This window comes from Alternaria novae-zelandiae, assembly GCF_023758075.1.
Source record: "Alternaria novae-zelandiae strain BMP 2774 chromosome Unknown scaffold_42, whole genome shotgun sequence".
Classification (NCBI taxonomy): Eukaryota; Fungi; Ascomycota; class Dothideomycetes; order Pleosporales; family Pleosporaceae; genus Alternaria; species Alternaria novae-zelandiae.
In genome coordinates this window covers 74,489-91,522 of record NW_026057002.1, presented here as the reverse complement: position 1 = coordinate 91,522, position 17,034 = coordinate 74,489, and the positions used below count along the sequence as shown (strand labels likewise).

Below are 17,034 nucleotides of genomic sequence, written 5' to 3'. Positions count from 1 at the left end.
TCCTTCCTTCCAGAAGATTACCAAAGGCGGATGCAAGGCACGCCATTCAATGCGACCTTCCACGATGGTGGCCATCTGATCTCAGATATCGGGTTGCTACGGGTCTTAAGGAATTTGGACAGCGGTGAGGATGTCGTCATACAGCCACATATACTGCAGAGCCCGCCCGTGAATCTGGTGCACTTCAAGGAAACCAGTCGGCACACGCAAATCGCACAAGCCATATGCTATTCCCATATTCATCCTAACATGTCCATCGGTGACCAGAGCCAAGAGATCTGACCTCAAGTTGACCGACTTCAGCTGTTGCGGAGATGCGTCGGCCTCCGGGTTAGCCAAGAAGGGCCCTTAATTAGCCTTGACTGCAGCAGATCTCTCTTAATTACCGGACTTTGCGATTGCTTCAAGTGAGTGCTTAACATATGCTTACACAATCGCGTTTCGCAACAGGACAAGTTTGGTATTTGTGTTCACCGCGAAGCAAACTTCCCCTGCTTACTGAATGCGTCCATGGCTAATGTAATCGTCTGCGATATTCATCGAAAGGCGGCGAGAAGCAATCGCGGGTGGGTGAGTCACCGCTCGAAGACGTATGGCATACACAGCGCCGATATACAAATGAATCGTACACACTGCACCGCGGTATTGACCAGACGGGGACCTGAACGTACGTCTTCATACTTACACTGTTTACATGTTAGCCGTTGCAATGACTACGACTGCGCTCCAGGCTGCTCCTCAACATAAGAATACCCGTTGATGTTGAGAGCTTCCTTGCGCAGCTGAAAGATTTCCCGATGTTGACATCAAGCGGTGTGGGGGTCTCCCGAGAATGTGAGAGACCGCGCGTTCGTCATCTTTGATGAAAACATGTATCGACATGAACGCGTACGCGAGCGTCGATAATGATCCGCAAACACCGTCTTACAGGCGAGTTGCCGTTCGTGACACAGAAGTCATGGGAAGACTATTGTTTCGAGGCGAGATACTGGCCTTATTACGCAACAGTCGTTGTCAGCACACTTGTGGTGCATGAGAGATGGAAGATCGCGAAGCGAATTGTCGCTGGGCCGCCGATATAGTCGGCAAGCTTCGCCATTGCGGGCCATACTGTCCTTACGAACGGCGATGCAATCTTACAAGCCGTGCCAAGGATGGTTCTCGAGGCGCCGGAAGGTATTCTCTTGAAATCAACATGAAGACATACTGTCTTGGGACCGAGAGAGATGTGGAGTAACGGCACAATGCTTCCAAGCTTACACGTGTAAGGCTCTGTATCGGGGTCTCGTGCGGCTTGACTGAGAAGGCAAACCATCGGTGGGGCCAAGATCATTCCATTAGCGATACAACAGACAATTCGGGAAGTTGCCTCAAACCATTCTGCGAGAGGAGGCCTGTTGAAAGGCTATTGCGAAGTCGTGAGAATGAGAACGACGCACGCACGTGACGTTGCCAAGTAGAACTGTCTCTGTTCACCCGATCAGTAAACGGAATTCCATCTTCCCCTAGACGCGTTCCGGTTGCCCGCATTTCGCGAATCGAGGTGTCACGGCTAAGCCGCAGCTAGTCGGTGTGCGATGAAGTGTCAGCCTGGACGCACAGATGCTGGTCAGAGCTGTGGCATGACGAACACGATGACGGACGAGCAAAAGCAATACTGCGCTTGCAGTAACATGCCGCTGTGAGTCAAGAGATTTTTGTAGGAACGGTGAGCATACCAGACGCCAGAGGAGATGTTGATCGCGATGGTTGAGCGGTCTGGACGCGAGATTGCATGCAGCAGTCGCGCTAGCATCGCGTTCGCGTTGACGCCAGGTCACATGCACGCGTCAATGACGTCAACCATGCTATTCAGTCACATCGCTTCTTTGTCCAAAGTGCATTGCGAGGTTCGGAGCGTTGCAGTAAAGTTTCGACTAGTACATCTAGATGCTCTTCCCGTGCCTATGTCGCCATACCTCTGCACACTAATCGGGAACCTGCATGTTAGATCTAAGATCGATCGCCTAGTGAGTGGGGTCTCCAGGAACTAGAGAGATGGCATTTGCTATTGACCATGATGTAGATGGCTGTGTGCCTGAAACTTCCCCATGTTCCGGTCCACTTGGTAGCCACACCTATGGACTGTTCGCCCTGGACTATGACGGATCGAGAGGAGTTCCTGAACGACCCCTTTAACTATGACCTCTTCACTTAACGCAAATGGCTAGTGACAGCGACAGCGTGCCTGGAGCCTAGACTTTCCAGCCTGCGCGGCAGCGGGTAACGCAGTGAGACGAGAGATCTGCTAACCTCAGACCTATCCAAGCATGCAGAACCCCGATCGTTGACGTAGCAAACACCATGACATGAAGGCGATCGTACGATACCTCGCATTGCGTCCTTGGGGGGCATAGGACACACGCTACGTCGAGGCAGCTGGATGTGTATAAGAACACCTAGATTCGCCCTTTCATATTCATCATTCAACTCACCAATTCAGCCATCTTCACAACTTCCACAACACACTTCCAATCAACCACCACAAACCCTTCCCCACAACCATCAACATGTCTGCCAACCCAGGAAACGTCGTCGGAGGCCACAAGGCCAACCTCAACAACCCCAGTGCGTATTCCACTTCCTCTTTCCAAAGTGCAAGACTGACATACTCCAGACACTTCCGACGAGTCCAAGCAGCACTCCAAGGAGGTGCTCCAGGACATCGAGAACGGTGGTGACGCCAACGCTGTCTCCTCCTCCGGTGGTGACAAGAACCCCAACAACGTCGCCGGTGGCCTCAAGGCTACCCTGAACAACCCCAACACCTCTGATGAGGCCAAGCAGAGCGCTAAGGAGAGGCTCGGCCAGGAGTAAGCAGATCAAATCTTGATAGAGGCCTTGACGCCTATGGGCGGATCGAAGAGGAGGGAGGCATTAAGCCTAGACTCGCGACCCTGATCGTGCAGCTTTACCACTAAATGATACCATCAACACCATCTTATTCACCTGCATCTGGTCGTGATGACCCTCTGGTTTCCTTTCCTTGCCAGCCCCGGTTTCAAAGTGGCCATGTATGAGTCTGCCGAGTACACGAATTGTAGAGCTTTAGTAGGCCTTCTTCCACGAGTTCAACGGAAGAGAGCCAACTAAAGCCCTACAATTCGTGTATTCAGCAAATTCATGCGGCCATGTATAGAACCACTTCAGACCATGCTAGCCCTGCCTACTCTTTATCTGTCTTCAGCAGCCCCATGACAACCTCAACCACCCTCCTGAAACCCTCCATCTCTTCCTCGACTGTCCCTCCCATACCCGCACTCGCGAAGCTCGAAGAGTTGCCCACATACACCGGCTTTCCCGTCTTGCGTGCGAGGACCTTGGACAACCGAGTCGCGAAGTCTAGCGTTCCGCCGTGTGTGTAGAGGGGGGTGCTGAGGGTTTCGACAGGTTTGGCTCTCTGCGAACACGCGTTAGCATATACACTTGGGAGGATGAGGGTAGGATATGTGGTGACTTACATTTGGCATCGCGTAGACAAAAGAGCCGAGGGGTGCAGAGGACGCGGATTCGGGAGTCGCGGTGGTGAGGAAGAGCAGTAGGTTTGGGCCATTGTTGGTGAGCTGAAGGTGGATGTTCGTGTGCGGCGCTCTTGGGAGCGGGAACGAGACTTCTATAGGCGCGCGCGACGCGTTGGTATCCGTGGTCGAAGCAGCCATTGCGGGTGTTGACAAGAAGTGTGGAAAGGGAAGTTGCGATGATGGCCGGAGGCAGGTGGGGCAACATCGCGAACCTCACCCGCGAGATTGTCCCCGCGACAAGGTCCCTGCGTGAGAACAATCTCAGTTGTATCGCACAACGCTACGGTCAGCTGTCCAACTCTGGAATCACGACATAGTCAAGACTCCGAGTTTTCCTTTATATCACTCGCAGCACACCACTTCCATACTGGAGACAAGACCATTGCGCAAACGCGCCGAAGCGGAAGAAAGAGCTATAGGATTGAGCAAGAGGTGATGCAACATTAATTTGCCTCATAAAACATGGAACCGGAGATGCAAGAGCCCTACGACCCCTCCAACGACCCAGAGGAACAAAAGCTCATAATCTCAGTTCTAGACTCCTTCCGGTACACACCCACGTGCCTCACCAACACAAGCCAAAAGCAGAAGTACTGATATTGTCACAGCTCATACCGCCGCCTCGCTCACTACAACGGAACACACCTCCGCCGACGCGCCTTCTACTCCCTCCCACAAGCCCACTGGACACTGCTATCCCGGCCACCCTTCTCTATCCTATCAACGCTCTCCCAAGTAGACGACTTAATTGACAGTAATGCCGAACTCGCCGAGGCAATCTTCACCGCAGGTTTCAAAGCCTTCTTAGCACCGACCCTGGATAGTGAATGGGTCGCTTCGATAGTTCCCGAGAAGTATGCACACGACGAGTACAAGATCTTCAACATCGTCATGGACGAGCTAGGAGCAAAGACCAGTCAAGGCGACGCGGAAAAAGCGCGAAGTTGCGTCAACCAGTTCTGGAGAGAGTGGAGTGAAGAAGGGGCAGTGGAGAGGACCAAGTGCTTCGATCCTGTTGTAGCGGCGCTGGAGCAAGAGTTCGCGTCACGCACTGGACCAGCTTCAGATCCAGATCGCGGGAATCTCAAAGTCTTGGTCCCGGGTGTTGGACTGGGACGCTTGGTCTTCGATATCTGCAGTGCTGGATTTAGCGTGGAGGGAAACGAGATCTCGTACCATATGCTCATGGCAAGCGCGTTGGTTCTGAACGAGACTAAAGGAGCTGGACAGTTCAAGATTGCTCCTTGGGCGCTGAATAGCTCGAATCATGTCTCTCGGGAAGACCAACTGAGAGCGGTCACAGTGCCGGATGTACATCCAGCGACCGAGCTGGCGAAGGAGGGAAGTTCGAAAGTGCCGGCAAGTGAACGAATGAGTATGTCAACGGGCGATTTTTGCGTCGTGTATGGCCGAGAGGATTACGCGGGCGAATTCGATGCGGTAGCGACCGTTTTCTTCATCGACACTGCACCGAACATTATCCGCTACATCGAGGCTGTTCACAACTGTTTAAAGTCTGGTGGTCTCTGGATCAACCTTGGTCCTCTGCTGTGGCATGCGCCACCACGGAGAGACGATGGTGAAGATGAGGCAGCGGAGGATGAAAGGAGAAGAGCCGATGTTGATGCAGGAATTGGCGATCCAGGTTCAGTAGAACTCACAAACGAGGAGGTGGTGGCACTGGTCGAGCACTTTGGTTTTGTGATGGAGAAGCAAGAGCATGGGACGATTGAAACGGGGTATATTTCCAACAAGCGCAGTATGCTGCAGTCTACATATCGTCCTTCTTTCTGGATAGCAAGGAAGAAGTAATGAAACCCTTGCACACGTACATCACAGATAGCTCACAGTACTGTTCCGCTCGAGCTTCTCATCATCACGATGTCACTGATGTTGATGTCTCGTGGACAGAGACAGCTTCAGTTGTAGTGATTGTATTGTAAATTGATCGTTCACGAGAAATCGCAAAATGAAGTATGAAGAAGAGGAGAACCTGCTGCCTAAGCCTCGAAACCAAAGTAAGAGCGAATATGGTATCATGCAACAAATATACAAAGAAATGCAAACGAGAAACCAATTCGTACGCTCAGTTGGAAAAACTTCTGACAGGTGTATAATGTGACAGAAGGTCAGAGACTGGCATGACAAGCCTACGAAGGTGGCAACAGAACTCAGGCGACCATGGTGGGACCTTTGCCTTCAGACCCACCCAGCCGAGCATTGGCATGTGCAAGGCTAGACTGTGCAGCTTCTTGGAGCTGCGTCTCTACATTCCTTTCCCGCTCCCGCTCGTGGGGGGTATTGCGGCCCGATGGTACCCTTGCATCGTGTGAACCATCGCGCTGCTGTGGGGGTGGTTGCGAATGCTGGTCTGACGGATGATGGACTTGCTGATGCTGCGGAGTGTGCTGACCGTTACCGTGCGGCAAGTGTGATGGCGTAAGCCCATGATGCGAAGGACTCATCATTGCAGCGGGACTCGCCGTGCTCGCGCGGTCGCCACTCTCGTGGTCACTAGTCTCACTCTGGCCATTGCTGGTGGTGCCAGGGGGGTACGTGTATCCGCCACGCAACTCTCCTTCTTTGACCTCTTTCCACGAGCATTTGGCATGTTTCTTCGTACAGCCAACACATGCTGTGAGATTCTTCAGACAATCCATGTGTAACCTCCGGCAGCGATCACACGGTGGTATTATGCGTTCACCCTTGGCCAATCCTTCCATCCTGTGTACCATCTCGACCTTGAAAGGGCCCCCATCGTCCTTTTCGGGTTGCTGACTGGCGCGTTGACTTGAGGCAGGAAGTAGGTTGGATGGAGTGTTTGGTATCGGCACGGGCGAGTTCATCATGGAATGCAGCTCAGACTCGTTGAGGGGTTGCGATGGTCTTGCGATGTGTTGCAGGGAACCCTGAGGCCCATCTGCGGGCTTGGGAACAGCCCTTGTGGGAATCGCTGCCGGGGTGGAGGGGTGAGAGTTGGTATGGCTGCCTACGGACGGCCTTCGCACATCGGCTGTGCTATTGGGCGGCTGCGAGGACGAACTCCGGCCATTTGTTGTGTGGAACTTGGCTAGCAATTCATGCCGGGTGGAGGATGAAGTGCCATGGCCGCGGCTATGACCGTGGCTGTGACCGTGGCCGTTGGCTTCATGGTGTTGGCGCGCATTGACAGCGACAAAACCACCGCCGCCAGGCGATGTCTGAGAAGTCTGGGTGTGCGGTTGGCCGTGCGCCTGGCCGTACCCTGAGCTCGGGGCGCTCGAGCTGCCACCATTCATAAGGGCGACATTCGAAGGGCTTGTGGGCCGGGGAATGGTAGGAGCTGGGCTCGCGGTCGCTCGTCGATCGAGGATGGCCTGCTTGCGGCCCTTCAGTCTGTGGTTGAGCTGCCGAGTGCGGGCAGCGACTGCGCGATGTTAGCCAATGTCAATGTTGATTAGTGTTAGTCGGTCAGACTCACCCTGATCGGCAAGTGAACATATCTGACTGAGATTCTTCTCCAGTATCTCCATTGTGCCCAGCTCCTTCTCCTCGTCTTCGATGATGGGCTGGGGTGGAATCATCTTTTGCGGGATGCCAGATGATATCAAGACGAAATCCTCCTCTGAGATCTGGACCCGGCACTGCTTCGTGTAGAACTGGCAGACGCGCACGCCTTCGCTCATCTGATCCAGCTGGAACTGCTCCGGCTTGTTGCGCGCAAACTCGACCACGTCCAGCCAAGTCACAGTGGTCCCATCCTTTCCGTGACTCTTGAGCACGCGCGGTGGTCCGTCGAACAGCCGCTCGAATCGCTTGATCAGGATGGGTCCTAATGGTCTTGCGCCCAGGTTGCAGGCCATGCTCTCATGGCGATCGAGCACGCCCTGGTAGTCGCTGAGGACTGAGAGGATGTTGGGTAGGGTGTCATCGTTCGTTATCAGCGGCAGGTCCTTCTCGAGGTGTCGTGCGAGGTAGTTGATCTGGAGGTGGTTGTGGGTCTTAGCGGCTTTGGGGACAGGCGCGGCCGCAGCCAGGTGCATCTCATGCGAAGGACTGCGTTTGCGCTTGAGGTCGGCGGGCAGCGGCGGCGCATGGTGTTGCGGCGGATGCGACGACATGGTGCGCTCAGCCGCAGCGTGCGAGTCGGCGGTGGCCATACCTTGGCTTGGGTGGGAGGGATACCAGGTTGATGAGTGCTGCGAGGGCGGAGTGGACGGATGGCAGAGATTCGAGGGTGGAGCGGAGGACGCTAGGCGAGGAAGTGGACAGCTCACAGCTCAGCACACTGCAGGCGCTCGCGTCTAGTCGCGAAGGCCCGAATTACAGGACAAGATACATCACGCAGAGAGAATCGCAGCGAGAGATGCGAGGGCGCGGGTGGAAAGCCAAACGGCTGCTCGGTGGCTGAAGTGCTCCGAACGGAAGGCAGAGGGGCGGACAAGGGAAGGCACGCAGCGCACCGGAAATAAGAAAGAGCTTTGCAGCGTACGCCTCCCACCCAATCAATACGCGTCTGCAGCTAGCAGCGGCCCCGGCGCCGACCTGCAATGAATGCGCATCGCTGATGATTCAGATTCTGCCGACCCGACCACGACAGCCACTGAGCGCCCTGCCACGGGCGGACACTCACGACAGCCTATTTGCACACGCCCGCAAGCCTGTGGCAGAAGTGTGTGAGGTGCCGTCTGAAGAAGAGGCCGGCACCGAGCACCCCGGGCTGGCGTCGTCGTCGTCTGGAGGGATGACGAAAAATGCCGCAGGCCCACGCGTCCTGGGTGAATCTAGCTGCTACGATGCAAGCGCCACAGCACGGCGGAGGTCTGGAAGCATGGCGGAAATCATGTTTCCACCCCTGCGTCGCCTGACACCAAAGCCACGCACGTGACCGGGATGTGGGGTGGGAGGAGCCTTTCCCGGAGCGGCACAGACCACCATCTCTTACTGGGCGCGGCTGCTGCACGTCACCACAAGCTTCAACATCCAAAACGCGTCTCTCCCTCTCCACGCTACTACCATGTCTGAGCGAGGCGCATTCCGGGGTCGAGGCGGAGGTCGGGGCGGCGACCGCGGGGGACGCGGTGGCGGTCGTGGCGGTGCACAAGCGGGCGGTGCGGGCGGACAGACTGAGCGCCCGAAGAAAGAGAACATTCTTGACCTGAGCAAGTACATGGACAAGCAGATCACTGTCAAGTTCAGTGGCGGACGAGAAGGTATGCAAGGCTGGACAATTGGGAAGGAGCGCTGGGGGCTAACCTATTGCAGTCATTGGCACGCTCAAAGGCTACGACCAGCTCATGAACCTTGTCCTGGATGAGGTTAAAGAAGCCCTGACTGGTATGTGTCTGACCTTCGCGCTCATATCGACCTATCTGACAGTATCCAGACGAGGACGGCAACATCCGGTATCGCAAGCTTGGCCTGATTGTCGCGCGCGGTACTCTTCTGGTCGTCATCTCGCCCGTCGACGGAAGCGAAGAAATCCCGAACCCGTTCATACAGGAGGAGGAATGATCGAGACATAAGTAAGAGGTGTTTACTTCTTGCTCCAGGCCTGGGGCGACCGGCTCTGGGCAGAGCAGCGGCGAGGATCAGGGACGTTGGACGGGCAGTGATACCCAGTACGATACCCACGAGGCAGATGCAAAGTGCAACTTCGACACACAAGTGGTGTCTACAATATTACAGCTTGTCAGAGCTAGCATGCTCTTGAAGCCAACGGCCAAGCAATACACAAAAGTTATGAAGTCTGGTCAAAAACATCATTTGGATGTCTAAGTTCAGTAATCTGCTTCAGAGGCGCAGCTGCAACTGTCATTTTGGTTCATTGATTAGCAGGCTCACTACAGAAGACTCACTGACTTTGGCGTACTTGCGGCTGACCCTACCAAGCAGATTATGTCAATTGTCACGATAGGCGTTAACTGCATGGCTTCTATCACCAACAGCGAATTTGTTCTTGTCGCAAACGCCTCTAGATCTGATTGCTCACACGATTTTTACTGCAGCCAAGAGTTTGTTTCGATTCCGGCAACGTCATGGTGCTAAGTGTGTGTCGCTTGATCGCAACGTCGGAATGTTCGGAATGCTGTTCCGACACTGCTCCTTTCACTCAACACAACCCCTCGTCACACTCAACCTTTGGTCATCGGCGATCACCAAGCAAAGTCTGATCGAATAACAGGACACCGGATCAAATTGCCGACGTCAGGTACCCGCTCTTCTCAGCAGAGCCCATTACCACAGATGGCTTAACTAGCGCAAGTCGGCATGACGTCGAGTTGATGTCAAAGGTGGTGACGCTATCATATGGGATTATAGAAAGCCCATGTTGAAAGTTTACTTCACATAGCACACGACACTCATCTTCCTACCCAACAACCTTTACATTTACCCATCCACTACATTACATTTCAAAGCTCGCGATTCATATCAAATACATATTACAAACATGAGCCAGAACCAGAACCCCGATGCTGTCAGCGACGGTCGCCAATTCGCTGGACACGTCGCGCCCAGTGAGCCCCTCATGAAAGGTGGTGTAAGTACATGCAGACCTTTCTCAATCTTGTCACACAATCTTGCTTGATAGTCTTCTGAACTCATTGGAGCCCCCGTCAACACTACCGAGCTCCAAAACACGTTTCTGTCGAACCCAACTAACAAACCTAGCACCAACCCGGAAAGCTCGTCGGCAACGACGCCGTCCCCGAGTTCAACGCACAAACGCTCCCCGCCGGCACCGCGCCAGCGTCCAAGACCTTCCAGCCCAACCCCGACCTAAACAACCAAAAGATGTACCACCAAGCCTCCGACACCCTCCAAGGCGCCACTTCAGGTGACGTTCACACTGGTCTCGGCCAGCCAGTCCAAGGCCAAACATCGCAAGAACTCCACGATGGTTCCAGCAAGGGCCAGGGCCTGGCCGGCCTGGCTAGCGGCGTCAAGGACCAGACAACTGGTGGTGATATCAGGGAATTGAAGGATGATCCTGCACATGCTGCTCAGAGGAATCTTGATGATGTGCCTACTGGTCAGAGGGGTAATGTTGGTGGGCCTCCTGCTGAGGAGAGGGAGCCTTCATCTGCTTAGGTACATTTCTTTTCAAAGGATGATTGTATGAGTGTGTCACTTGTAGCATGGCTGTATCGATCAGTCTCTGCTGAATTGTAAAAGTTGCCTTGGATGCTACAATAGCCCGAGGTTAGATGGAAGTAATGAAATAAACGACCAACTATATGACCGTCAACTCCCCTTATGATGTGAGCAAGGGCTTGTTGTATTCACTAAACACAGGCTTCATATCCCATGAGGGAATGCAGTCGACCCCGTCAACACCGTACCACACAACTCAGGAGTCTTTTCGAAAAACTCTTGAAACAGTTCAAGCATGGCAGTTTCAGTCCCTGGATAATGTTACCAGACCATTTCATCGAACAAAGTCATCAATGAACATACCTTGTGGGCTAACTAGGCCAATGGCACCTGGAATGTACTCTACATTGCCCGTGACTGATGATTTGTACGGATACTGGCCATCTGCAACATGTGAGTAAAGCGCTCGAGAACGCTTCCATAGATCGTGGCTCACAGGGAAGGGTGAAAAACGGTAAGCCCGCAAGGACAGGCATATGGCTTGGCTTGTAACCAAAACCTTGCTTCTTGATTGCGCCTTCTTCGAGTGATCTCATGCGCGGGATCAGCATTGTTTAGCTTCTCTCACCACCTGCTCGCTTACTTATGATATTCATGTCGATACATAAGTTCAGTATCTCCACTCGGGAAGATGAGTATCTTATCCAGACTCTGTTCATCGGATGGCTGCGGTAGTATTGCAGTACGTATCCAGTCCCTGAAAGTGTCACGCTCCTTGACGGCTTGCTCATATTGCTCCACCGTAAGGTCCTTGCCAAGAGACCTTAAAGCGCGATTAGTCTAGTGTTATCCTCTCTTGGACACAGTATCATACCATTTATATTGAATATAAGGATCAGCAAATGCCTTCTCATGGAACTCTTTCTCGTAGTCTCGCACAAATTTTTGGCAGTTTTGGTAGCAGTCATATAGCTGAATATGAGCAACAGTCTGCTGTGAACATCAGCAAATGTTCGGTAAGATAGGAACGGGGACGCTCACAGTATCAAGATAATTCTTCAGTGAAGTCCCACCAGCGATGCTTTGCCGCCTGAAGAGGCCATCTACATCGAGTTTCTTCCGCTTGACCTGCAGGAAGTCCTCCATGTGACGTATGAAACGCCCCGTATGGGATAGATACTTGTTGTGGCATCCCGAGAAGATATCAGTGGGGTACAGTAGCTCAATTTTGGCCGCGCGCGTTTTCTTGGTGGTCTCGTGGGGACCCAACGTTCGGGATATCGTGGTGGCCATCTGGATGCTGCGCGTAAAGAAGCCGACAGTATCAAGTTCTCTGTTTGTGCGTCAGTCTCTTTACAGGTGGAAATGACCCCTCATACTTACTTCGACACTGGTACAATCCCCTCCGTCGATATGCCACCTAAGGATAGGCGAAGTCCAAACAAGCCGTGATCGGCTGCGGGGCCTACTACGCTTCCAAATGCTACGGATATATTAGTCCGACAGAATGTTCGACCAAGAACTGAGCTTACTATCAGTGCCTAAAGTGGCATCTATCCAGTCGTAAGCCGATGCTGCTGTAGCGCTTCCAGTGCTACTACCACTGGGTTCTTGATAGCCATCGCCCCTAGGATTAAACGGTGCAGAGTAGTCAATCCAATCCCGCGCATTCTCTCCAGAGGCGAATTGGACTGTCTTTGTTTTCCCCACAATAACTGCTCCCGCCTCCAAAAGCTTTGTAACACATGCAGCGCTGCGTGCTTGCTCTGCATGAAGAGCTTGGTAAGCACGACTGCCGGCACTTGTCCGCACACCTTCCAGGTCGATATTGTCCTTGATAGCTATTCTCATACCAGATAGAGGCTTGGTATCGGAGGGCTTTTCGTAGTAGCAACGACTGGGGACTGGAATCGCAGCTGTTCCAGGGATGTTATATCTGAAAATGGGCTATCAGCAGATGACCGTGCGGAAGAAGCCCCATGTTGCTGAGATTAATAAGTACCCACGTATGCTCTCTATGCTCATCAGGCACTACCGGAAACTGAAAAGCTTCGTGCGTGTCGTCAAACAGGCGCCATGCCTGCCGAATGCCAACGTTGGAGGCAAAATATGGTCCACCGCGGAAGCTAGATAGGTCTCTATTCGAGTTCACCACCACGGCGTGGACGCTTTGGTTTTTCCAGTCTTCCGGTACGCTGATGGCCAAAGTGTCTAGGTAAAGTTTCGTGTTTGCGGAAACCAAGAAGTAGACGTGTTTCAGGAAATTCTTATTGAATACATCGTCTGTTTTGAGCCAGGACTCACTGGTGGAGAATAGTTTGCGTTCTGACGCATCCATCACGTTCTCAAGAACAAACAACGTGATTGGAATAGGTCCATCGTTAAAGTCAAGCTCGTTACCAAAGACACATTCGCGGGACCGTGGGGGTATCGACGTCAAGCGTGATGGAATGTAGTACGAATTCGCTCCGACGCGAGTAAGCGTCGCAGTAGGAATGGCAGACATTGTGACGATTGTTGGCTCGCATGCGAGTGAAGAGTATGCAGAGGTGTATCTAAGAAGTCATCCAGGCATCGGGAGAAATCTAAGGAAGGTGTGAGTCTTTTGTTTGTACGACATCCGCTGTTGGTCAATGCCTCTCGAGGATCGCACGTGCACCTTCCTGTGTGAAGAAACTAGAAGACTTGTTTGACCTTGCCAACGAAATAAATGCTCGAGCAAGATGGTGCAGTAAACGTGTTACTATGATGCTACATAAACATTAAACTATCTCCTGCTGCCCTGAGGACCAGACAGGATGCATCCGTCAGCACACTCCGGATCCGTGCTGTTGTAAGCAATCTGTCCTACACTGCCACCAGGCTCGATGCTAGGATCACGCGGGCTCTGGAACATACGTCCAGTCTCCGGTGAAAGAAGCGTCTCGATGATATCGCCGAAGGGGTTGCGGATATGGGCAATGGGCTGGCCCTTGGTGACTGGCTCATCGACCTGTACAAGCCTCTCGACGAAGCCTCCGTACTGCGACCATGTGTCGTGGAAAGTGGTGATCATGTATGTGTTGCTGAGATCCGGCTCCACGGTCTCGTTTGTGCCCGTCATCTTGAGGTCGACCATGACGCGGTTTACGTAGTCGACTACGCGGTCGATCAGGCTGTTGTTCCAGACCTTTGCTTGTCCCATTTCTACCGTGAGCGAGGGAATGCCGTAATCGACGAAGGTTGTTTCAATGGATCCTGGCTCACCAGGATCGATCTTGAGGGTATCGGGTTGCAGGAGTTTGGCGAGGCGCTCGACGTAGGGGAGGCGGAAGTCGGAGTAGCACCACAGCGAGGTCTCTCCGCCGGAACTAGGGGTGTCTAAATCATGTTAGCTGAGTTTTTCTGAGCGTTGGACGAAGTGAGCTTACGCAGGTCAATACCAACGTCAACGTTTGACGTGTTGGCCCAGATCTGGTTCCAGATGTTGTACGCCAAGATATCAGGACCACTGCCTCCTTCCATAGCCGAGACACCTGGGAAGATGCGGTTGACGTTCGTGAGAGAACCACTGGCGCCAGACGTGAAGTAGTTTCGCTGGTTGAGGTAGATACCCATGGGGTTGACCGTCGGAATACCAATGACTAGAGAACTTTAGTAGTGATCTTTACGGAGATGCACGGTACATACCCGTGCCATTGAGCGTCGCGACTTGGTCTTGGAGCTGCTCGAACATGCGCTGAACCACGCGAACCGGGTTCAACTCGTCGCCGTGAATCGAGGCTGAAAGCGACAGCTTCTTGCCCGTGTGCAGACTTTCTGGGGTTCCGCGCGCAACCATAATGGGAATATGCACGGGATGTCCGCCATTGAGCTCGCCAGCTCGCATGTAGTACTTGGACACGGTTTGCGGAGGCACGTCAGCGAGGTCGAGACCGCTGATGACCGGGACGCCATTCACGACATCGCCCGTGAAGTTTACAGCAGAAACGCTGCTGGCGAGGACAGCCGTGGCTGCGGCTACGCGAGAGATGAGCTGCATGGTCGCGTTAGTTGGCTGAGGCTACGCAGGTACAATTGACATGTCCGACTCACCAGCTCTGCTTTATAGTGCTGACTTCTCGCGATAAGAGACCAGCCATGGTAGTTCCACGGTCCATACTAGCTCCGCTCTTTGCGCAAACAGGAAGGTCCACATGGGTTTTGTCCACTCGAGTGACGATGCCCAGAGGCGACTGCATGCCAATGCTCGGCGTGCCTGTCAGGCCGAACCCAAGTTCGCGGATTTGCGGTGCAATCTATCGTGTTTTACGGCCGGTGCCTGGCGATCATCTCTCTATTGGATATATGCGGATGGTCACAAGTTGAGAACACAATGGCTCTCGAAGCGAAGTTATGTTCGTGGACTTCGAGCTGATGTTGTGGAAGCCATAGCTCGCGCGAGTCATGTAGCGCCGGTATCGATAAGCTCACTGTCAGCATTGGACATCACGGTGACCGTCAGACCTTCAAGCTTTTCACCAATTTCGGCGTACCGGAAATATTCATTTTATAACTAGCAAACATCATCTCCGTATGGCCGTCGCAGTCGTTAGCCACGCGTTGACATCGTCGCTCTCACCATTACCCTCGCCACTGATCATCCCATTGTTCCTGTCTTGCTTTGCATTCCGCAATTTCTTGGGCTGAAAAGCCACAGCGCTCAAGCTCTTCTTCTATCTTTGGCTCCTCGCACTTCTTCGGGCAGAAAGAGAATAGAGAGGACACTGACGAGATTGCGCGAGCGATGATGTTACGCTTCGCTTTGGGACGTGGAGGGAGGTCTGCTGGGAAAGGAGTGAAATAGTACGCGGGATTAATGTTGTTTGCCATGTCTAGTGGAGTAAGTTGAAGCGTGTTCCAAGAGAAGTGTCAACAACGAAGCGATTTGAGCCGTAACGAGGGGGCTGTGGCTCTAGAAGTAGCGAGACTCTCACACTCAGCACCCGATTGTAGAAGAAGCACGCAAGTGAAAGCTTTCTATATAAGTCGCAGAAGCGCCTGCCGCCTACATACACCTCAGACAAGGGAAAAGCTAGACAGATCTGGAGACAAGATTACGATGAAAAAGTTCAAAGTAGCCCACTCCCAGATAATGCAGGCTCCAGAGTGTCCAATTTTCTTCTTGTATTTAGTGCATACTTGCGCGCAACCTCCTTAGCTGCGCATAAAGCACCTGTAGCTTCCAAAACCTGAGCGCTCGCAAGACATCCATGTTCATACGATGCTAGACTCTAAGCATGCCTTGCCATACGTCCGTAAGTATCCCCATTCATCTTCATAGCTTCCGCTCCTCCAATCCCAGTGCTTCATTCCCGCATCCAACTCAGACACCTTCTGCATCCATACGTCTACTCCTCACGGGTCACAGCCCAGTGAATGACAATCCCGATGATACTGCTCAAACAGATGCCAAGCATAATCAGGAGCCAGAACATCAGACTTCGAGACCGGTTCACACCGTGAGAGCGCGGGGCCTCACCAGGTGCAGCCAACTCGATGTCGGGCGTTCGATAAGTGTGGTCGTGAGACACTTGTTTGTCGGTCTGAGTAGGGCGCGCAGATGAGCCTTGCAGCCGCTTTAAGAAGGACTGCTTCTGTGGAGGACGCGGCGGAAGCTCGGTTGGGAAGATCGAGGAAATTTGCTCTGGAGATGTACGTGGGAAAGAGGTGTAGTATTCCAAGTGTCCAGATCGAATGCAAACTGGTGCAGGCAGATGAGTGTCGCGCTGAGCAGAGCCGGGGTGAGACTTTTCTGCGTCCGCGCTTTCGGTAACGGTGCCCATGGGCTCAGGCTTCGTGTGCTCTGACAGCGATGCACGTGGAAAGTACATGTAGCCTCGTCCAGATTGAATGGAGCAATAAGTATTCATCTGAGCGTCGCGCTCAGCAGAGCCGGGGTGAGACTTCTCTCCGTCCGCGCTCTCGGTAGCGGAGTCCGTGGGCTGAGGCTTCGTGTGCTCTGATAGCGATGAGAGAACGACGTCGGCAATGTCAACAGGCGGTAGTTCGGCAGCTGCTACATCAGATGTGGTGGTTGTCCCTTCTGTAGCCGCAGATGATCCGGAGGTCGACATGGTCTTTGCTATCGAACTAGCGTCAACGGCGGGAGTCTCGTCTTCGACTGTCGGGAACCGACGGGGTTGATCCATTGGGGGAGTGAGCTCGGCAGAAGGAGTCATGGCTTTGGAGAAGGCCGTAACTGAACTTCCTGGTGTGGTATGGGTCAGAGTTGAGAGTTACAGGTAACGAGACGCGTTTGATGTGACGCAAACTTGGGCCTGGATAGTGGGCCCATTTATCGGAGGTGAGCGCTGGTTTTGAACCGACCCTTTCACTGACGTTGCGCTCCCCGGGGTGGTGAAGCCGAAAGAGGCTAGTG

General features: G+C 53.3%; 9 protein-coding genes across 9 annotated transcripts; 4 read left to right on the top strand and 5 right to left on the bottom strand.

Moving 5' to 3' along the window:
- Window positions 1-2,549: 2,549 nt before the first annotated feature.
- J4E88_010862 (uncharacterized protein) lies at window positions 2,550-2,856 on the top strand (the record flags this gene model as incomplete). The annotated part of the gene is made up of 2 exons (XM_049404452.1): window positions 2,550-2,607; window positions 2,657-2,856. The coding sequence occupies 2 exons, from the start codon at window positions 2,550-2,552 to the stop codon at window positions 2,854-2,856; spliced, it is 258 nt and encodes an 85-aa protein (XP_049249813.1).
- A 349-nt stretch (window positions 2,857-3,205) lies between these two features.
- Window positions 3,206-3,698, bottom strand: J4E88_010861 (uncharacterized protein; the record flags this gene model as incomplete). Its single annotated transcript, XM_049404451.1, has 2 exons — window positions 3,206-3,439; window positions 3,501-3,698. The coding sequence occupies 2 exons, from the start codon at window positions 3,696-3,698 to the stop codon at window positions 3,206-3,208; spliced, it is 432 nt and encodes a 143-aa protein (XP_049249812.1).
- Window positions 3,699-4,022: 324 nt separating this feature from the next.
- Window positions 4,023-5,372, top strand: J4E88_010860 (uncharacterized protein; the record flags this gene model as incomplete). Its single annotated transcript, XM_049404450.1, has 2 exons — window positions 4,023-4,108; window positions 4,169-5,372. 2 exons carry the CDS (start codon window positions 4,023-4,025, stop codon window positions 5,370-5,372), a joined length of 1,290 nt encoding a protein of 429 aa, XP_049249811.1.
- A 359-nt stretch (window positions 5,373-5,731) lies between these two features.
- Window positions 5,732-7,699, bottom strand: J4E88_010859 (uncharacterized protein; the record flags this gene model as incomplete). The annotated part of the gene is made up of 2 exons (XM_049404449.1): window positions 5,732-6,966; window positions 7,021-7,699. The coding sequence occupies 2 exons, from the start codon at window positions 7,697-7,699 to the stop codon at window positions 5,732-5,734; spliced, it is 1,914 nt and encodes a 637-aa protein (XP_049249810.1).
- An 857-nt stretch (window positions 7,700-8,556) lies between these two features.
- Window positions 8,557-9,053, top strand: LSM7 (Sm-like protein lsm7; the record flags this gene model as incomplete). The annotated part of the gene is made up of 3 exons (XM_049404448.1): window positions 8,557-8,752; window positions 8,805-8,876; window positions 8,926-9,053. 3 exons carry the CDS (start codon window positions 8,557-8,559, stop codon window positions 9,051-9,053), a joined length of 396 nt encoding a protein of 131 aa, XP_049249809.1.
- A 937-nt stretch (window positions 9,054-9,990) lies between these two features.
- J4E88_010857 (uncharacterized protein) lies at window positions 9,991-10,631 on the top strand (the record flags this gene model as incomplete). The annotated part of the gene is made up of 2 exons (XM_049404447.1): window positions 9,991-10,080; window positions 10,212-10,631. The coding sequence occupies 2 exons, from the start codon at window positions 9,991-9,993 to the stop codon at window positions 10,629-10,631; spliced, it is 510 nt and encodes a 169-aa protein (XP_049249808.1).
- A 1,497-nt stretch (window positions 10,632-12,128) lies between these two features.
- On the bottom strand, window positions 12,129-13,140 carry J4E88_010856 (uncharacterized protein; the record flags this gene model as incomplete). The annotated part of the gene is made up of 2 exons (XM_049404446.1): window positions 12,129-12,531; window positions 12,704-13,140. 2 exons carry the CDS (start codon window positions 13,138-13,140, stop codon window positions 12,129-12,131), a joined length of 840 nt encoding a protein of 279 aa, XP_049249807.1.
- A 261-nt stretch (window positions 13,141-13,401) lies between these two features.
- Window positions 13,402-14,655, bottom strand: J4E88_010855 (uncharacterized protein; the record flags this gene model as incomplete). Its single annotated transcript, XM_049404445.1, has 3 exons — window positions 13,402-13,994; window positions 14,045-14,257; window positions 14,304-14,655. The coding sequence occupies 3 exons, from the start codon at window positions 14,653-14,655 to the stop codon at window positions 13,402-13,404; spliced, it is 1,158 nt and encodes a 385-aa protein (XP_049249806.1).
- A 1,348-nt stretch (window positions 14,656-16,003) lies between these two features.
- On the bottom strand, window positions 16,004-16,834 carry J4E88_010854 (uncharacterized protein; the record flags this gene model as incomplete). The annotated part of the gene is made up of 1 exon (XM_049404444.1): window positions 16,004-16,834. The coding sequence occupies one exon, from the start codon at window positions 16,832-16,834 to the stop codon at window positions 16,004-16,006; it is 831 nt and encodes a 276-aa protein (XP_049249805.1).
- Between the last annotated feature and the right edge of the window lie 200 nt (window positions 16,835-17,034).